At 36.6% G+C, this 5849-nt stretch overlaps 1 protein-coding gene across 1 annotated transcript; it reads left to right on the top strand.

The window, feature by feature from the left end:
* The first annotated feature begins 859 nt into the window (after positions 1-859).
* On the top strand, positions 860-5528 carry LOC128643661 (membrane-bound transcription factor site-1 protease-like). The gene is made up of 6 exons (XM_053696487.1): positions 860-1053; positions 1315-1430; positions 1584-1740; positions 1841-1965; positions 3185-3262; positions 5362-5528. The coding sequence occupies exons 1-6, from the start codon at positions 1031-1033 to the stop codon at positions 5526-5528; spliced, it is 666 nt and encodes a 221-aa protein (XP_053552462.1). The 5' UTR covers positions 860-1030.
* The last annotated feature ends 321 nt before the right edge of the window (positions 5529-5849 follow it).

The raw sequence follows: 5849 nt of genomic DNA, 5'->3' as shown, positions 1-5849 counted from the left end.
CTTGCCAATAGTTTTTGCATAAAGCTTTACATCAGTATTGAGCAAAGAGACAGGCTGAAATGTTTTGGGGGATGTTGGTTATTTACCAGGTTTAGGTATAACTAGAATATGAGCCTCCAAAATTGATTTAGGAAAGTATGTGATATGTTGAGAGAGTTCAACATATCAGTACGTGGGGAGGCTAAAACGTCTTTGAATCGAGAATAGTAGTGGAATATAAAGCTGTCCGGGCCTGGAACCTTACTAGCAGGGAAGGTTTAATAGCATTCAACACTCTAGGGCTCCCCTATCCTCATCTGTCAATTTAGGAGAACTTATTTGTTGAACATATTGATGGCAGTCAGAAGGAGAATCAAATATGATATGGTAAGGTGGGCTGGAAGAGTACAATTTGTTGTAGTAATGTTTGAAAGTGTTTGCGATTTCCACATTAGTGGTACATGGTTTGCCAGATGTCGATTGGAGAGAATTAACAATTGTCATATTTCTTTTTCCTAAGATATCTGGTTAGCAATTTCCCAGATTTGTTACTATTTGTATAAAAGTGAATTCACAATTATTTGCCTGTTTTATATATGTCCCTGATTGTCCTCAGCAGGAAAGATAGACTAGTGAAAACTAGTTAAAACATAGTGATGTCCATTACTTTATAGAATTTGAAATTTAAAAAAAAAAATTCAGTTAAATTAAAGGAAAGAGGACAAAATAATGAAAGTATATTGCAATTTGTCCACTACACATAATTAAACATTTTATCTCATAAGCTAATACGGTTTAATATCCCTTTAAGTATTGAGTATATGCCATTTTTAAACTGTGTGCAGAGATATACATTTATACATTTGCTATAGTTGTATAATGTGCTTGTCTCTCACCTCAGCCAAAGAATGGAGCAGAGCAGACCTCTACAATCAAGTTGCCAATTAAAGTAAAAATTATTCCAACTCCACCTCGCAGCAAGAGAGTTCTGTGGGATCAGTACCATAATCTTAGGTACCCCCCTGGGTACTTTCCCAGAGACAATTTGAGGATGAAGAATGACCCTCTGGACTGGTAAGCAGCACTTTACAGACATATTACAGAACCAAAAGTCTGCTTATTCCTCACACTCACAGCTTTGATTATAAGGTCTGTAACTCTGTTTCCTAAATCTCTATAGTGTTTAGGCTTCAGAGTCACACTGGCGTTATTCATAAGTTGTTTTTAATAAAATGTACTTATTGTCTTTGTTTTCCTTGTGTGTTTTAGACTTGGGATGTGAAGTTTATTTTAGCTGAATGTTAGAGACTCCTTTGTTAATTACCTTCCCATTAGGAATGGGGACCACATCCACACCAACTTCCGGGATATGTACCAGCATCTGAGGAGTATGGGTTACTTTGTTGAGGTTCTGGGCTCCCCATTTACATGTTTTGATGCCAGTCAGTATGGTAAGAATAGAAATTATACACATTGTATACCAGCTCCCTATGGGGGTTTTTTAACCTCTGTCAGGAATAGTGATTTCTTCACAATATTCTTTTTTTTTTTTCGATATCATAACATTTTTTGGGGATGCACTTAAGTTGTATTCTGGTCCTCAGGTACACTATTAATAGTTGACAGTGAAGAGGAATTCTTTCCTGAGGAGATTTCTAAACTGAGAAGGGATGTGGGGAATGGACTGTCAGTGGTTGTGTTCAGTGACTGGTACAATACATCAGTCATGAGGAAAGTCAAATTCTACGATGAAAATACAAGGTGCGTAATCCAGACATCACACCTATGACTTCATGTCAGGTTTTGAGCTCCCTTAGATGTCTCTTTTGTTGTATATACAAGATTAATGTTTTCTATGCAGACAGTGGTGGATGCCGGACACTGGTGGTGCCAATATCCCAGCCTTGAATGACCTGTTAACAGTTTGGAATATGGCCTTTAGTGATGGAATTTATGAAGGAGACTTTTCCTTGGCAAATCATGATAGTAAGTGCGTGTGTGTGTGTGTGTATGTATGTGTATATGTATATATGTGTTAGGGCTGGGCGATATGGAGACAAAAAAAACGCGATTGTGATTTAATCGTGATTTTATTAAAAATTACTATAACACCTTAATTTTTCAATAAAACGTTTATTTAACACTACAGAATCTTACTGTACATGTTTCTTAATGTCCAATACACTCTTGGAGCATACAAATTAACACTTATAATTAGAGGGAAAATATAAAAATAAAATGTTGTGGACTGCGCCACTGTGTGCTACTACTGATTATTGATGATCTATCTTCTGGGAATCTACACTTGACTCAACTAAATTAAATAATCTAGTAAGGAACTCTATATATCATTCATCCTCTATAATCTATATACTAGATAATAGATAGATGATAGAGATAGAGCAGAACGTAGTAGATATCATTTATATATATTCTGGTAATACTATGTTGAATATATTATATTTTACAGATCACTTCACAATACATCCTACAAGCAAAACTTATTGAACATTTATAAATAAAATATATTGTATTATGGTAATAAGTAATCAAACTCAATGTTAAGCGTCACAGAAGATAAAAAAAAAAACCCAGTAAGGTGCTTTAAAGTGTTTTTTTTTTTTTTTTTTTACAATATTCACTTTATTGCTCACAACTTTGAGCTGTCCCACCGCTTGACCACATCCACACCACCGCTTGACCACATCCACACCACCGCTTGACCACCGCCACAACACCACTTGACCACCGCCACAACACTCCCAGATGATTCCCACACACTCTTCAATCTCTTCAAAAAGGCCGTTTCGTGGGCATTCTGAGGTCCGCCCACGGCCGCACACTGGTCCGCCTCTCATCCTCCCTCTCCGCCTCCGTTTTCATGACGATCTGAAGATTGTTTGATTTTTTTATTTTTTTTTAAATTGCGTACTCTCGTGGTTTTAAAACCGCGACGATTAATCACGGTTTAAAACCGCATCCGCGATTAATCGTGCAGCCCTAATGTGTGTGTGTGTATATATGTATGTTATATGTGTGTGTATATGTATATATGTGTGTGTGTGTATGTATGTATGTATGTATATATATATATATATATATATATATATATATATATATATATATATATATATATAGTGTGTGTAATGTTCATATTATTGAGCAGTTAACATGTTACTGATGGACTACATTAACATTATTACAGTGTATTATGCATCTGGCTGCAGCATCGCCAAGTTTCCAGAAGATGGAGCAATTTTATCACAAACGCTAAAGGACCAAGGTACTTTATGCTTTATTAAAAATCTTTCTTGCAAATATGAGCAGCTGTCTGCATCTGTCTAAATCGCACATATGTGTGTGTATGTGTATGTGTGTATATATATATATATATATATATATATATATATATATATATTTATATATATATATACATACATACATACAATATAAAAAGTCTAAACACCCCTGTTAAAATGTCAGGTTTCTGTGATGTAAAAAAATGAGACAAAGATAAATAATTTCAGAACTTTTCCCACCTTTTAATGTGATCTTTAAACTGTACAACTCAATTGAAAAACAAACTGAAATCTTTTAGGTGGAGGGAAGTAAAAAAAAAAAAACTAAAATAATGTGGTTGCATAAGTGTGCACACCCTCTTATAACTGGGGATGTAGCCGTGTTTAGAATTAAGCAATCACATTCAAAATCATGTTACATAGGAGTCAGTACACACCTGCCATCATTTTAAGTGCCTCTGATTAACCCCAAATAAAGTTCAGCTGTTCTAGTAGGTCTTTCCTGACATTTTCTTAGTCGCATCCTACAGCAAAAGCCATGGTCCCAGAGATCTTCCAACACATCAGAGGGATCTCATTGTTAAAAGGTATTAGTCAGAAGAAGGGTACAAAAGAATTTCCAAGGCATTAGATATGCCATGGAACACAGTGATGACTGTCATCAAGTGGAGAAAATATGGCGCAACAGTGACATTACCAAGAACTGGATGTCCCTCCAAAATTGATGAACAGACGAGAAGAAAACTGCTCTGGGAGGCTGCCAAGAGGCCTACAGGAATATCTGGCAAGTACTGGCTGTGTGGTACATGTGACAACAATCTCCCTTATTCTTCATATGTCTGGGCTATGAGGTAGAGTTGCAAGATGGAAGCCTTTTCTTATGATGTAAAACATCCAAGCCCGGCTAAATTTAGCAAAAACATATCTGAAGTCTCCCAAAAGCATGTGAGAAAAGGTGTTATGGTTTAATGAAGCCAAGGTTGAACTTTTTGGCAATAATTCCAAAACATATGTTTGGCGCAAAAACAACACTGCATATCACCAAAAGAACACCATACCCACAGTGAAGCATGGTGGTGGTAGCATCATGCTTTAGGTCTGTTTTTCTTCAGCTGGAACAGGGGCCTTATTCAAGGTAGAGGGAATTATGAACAGTTCCAAATACCAGTCAATATTGGCACAAAACCTTCAGGCTTCTGCTAGAAAGCTGAACATGAAGAGGAACTTCATCTTTCAGCATGACAACAACCCAAAGCATACATCCAAATCAACAAAGGAATAGCTTCACCAGAAGAAGATTAAAGTTTTGGAATGGCCCAGCCAGAGCCCAGACCTGAATCCAATCGAAAATCTGTGGGGGTGATCTGAAGAAGGCTGTGCACAGGAGATGCCCTCACAATCTGACAGATTTGGAGTGTTTTTGCAAAGAAGAGTTGTGATAAAATCAAATCTCTCTCTCTCGACACTTAAAGCGACAGTCTACACCAGAATTTTTATTGTTTAAAAAGATAGATAATCCTTTTATTACCCAGTTTTGCATTATCAACAGTTGTATTAATATACGTTTTACCTCTGTGATTACCTTGTATCTAAGCCTCTGCAGACTACCCCCTTAACTCAGTGCTTTTGACAGACATGCAGTGCAGACTCTTAAATAACTCCACGGGAGTAATAACAATGTTATCTATATTATACACATGAACTAGTACTGTCTATCTGTGAAAAACTTTAAAAATGCTCTGAGCTTGGAGGCAGTTTTTAACGGTTTAGAAATCTGTTTGAGACTCCCTAGGTTTAGCTTTTCAAAAGTATCACCAAGGGAGCAAAGCAAATTTGCTGATAAAAGTAAATTGGAAAGTTGTTTAAAATTGCATGCCCTATCTGAATCATAAAAGTTTAATTTTGACTAGACTGTCCCTTTTAAGACGCATTCTTCTTTGCATATCTCAGTCTGTAATCATCATATCACATATAAATCTGTGCAAACCCCTTAACCGGTTCTGTTTGTTTTCGTATTATGTAAAGTTTGCAAGTCTTCAGGCCACTCTCTAAACCTTTGGCACTGCTCCATCTTATTTTATAGGCCTAGAGGTCTTAAAGCAGGAAACCTCTATGGTTGACAATGTTCCTGTGCTGGGATTGTATCAAACCCCTTCTGAAGGTGGAGGAAGAATAGTTCTCTATGGAGATTCCAATTGCTTGGATGACAGCCACCGCCAAAAAGGTACTCTTCTTAACATCTTGTTCTGATGAACTGTAAAGAATTTGTCTGCAAGTTTGTTAAATAGGCACGAGAACTGATACTATAGGCATTGTTCTTTGACAGTTGATGATCCTCACTTAGGGATTCATTTTGACTTTAAATATCTAAACTTAAAGCCTTGAAATGTAAGCTGGTTTAGTGTACTTTAATGTTCAGGGCTTGACATTTCCTCTAGTCCTAACCAAGTAAGAAATTGCAGCAGACCATTAAAAAATTAGACTTTTTCTCCTGTTAAGTGTGATCAGTCCACGGGTCATCATTACTTCTGGGATATTAACTCCTCCCCAACAGGAAGTGCAAGAGGATCA

This window comes from Bombina bombina, unplaced genomic scaffold (genome assembly GCF_027579735.1).
Source record: "Bombina bombina isolate aBomBom1 unplaced genomic scaffold, aBomBom1.pri scaffold_2675, whole genome shotgun sequence".
NCBI classification, from domain to species: Eukaryota; Metazoa; Chordata; class Amphibia; order Anura; family Bombinatoridae; genus Bombina; species Bombina bombina.
This window is presented reverse-complemented; position numbering and strand designations above follow the sequence as displayed.

Coding starts and splice junctions, on each gene's coding strand:
- LOC128643661 (XM_053696487.1), top strand. CDS start 1,031: ATGAAGAATGACCCTCTGGACTG. Junction 1,741..1,840: donor TTCTACGATGAAAATACAAG/GTGCGTAATCCA, acceptor TTTTCTATGCAG/ACAGTGGTGGATGCCGGACA. Junction 3,263..5,361: donor ACAAACGCTAAAGGACCAAG/GTACTTTATGCT, acceptor CTTATTTTATAG/GCCTAGAGGTCTTAAAGCAG.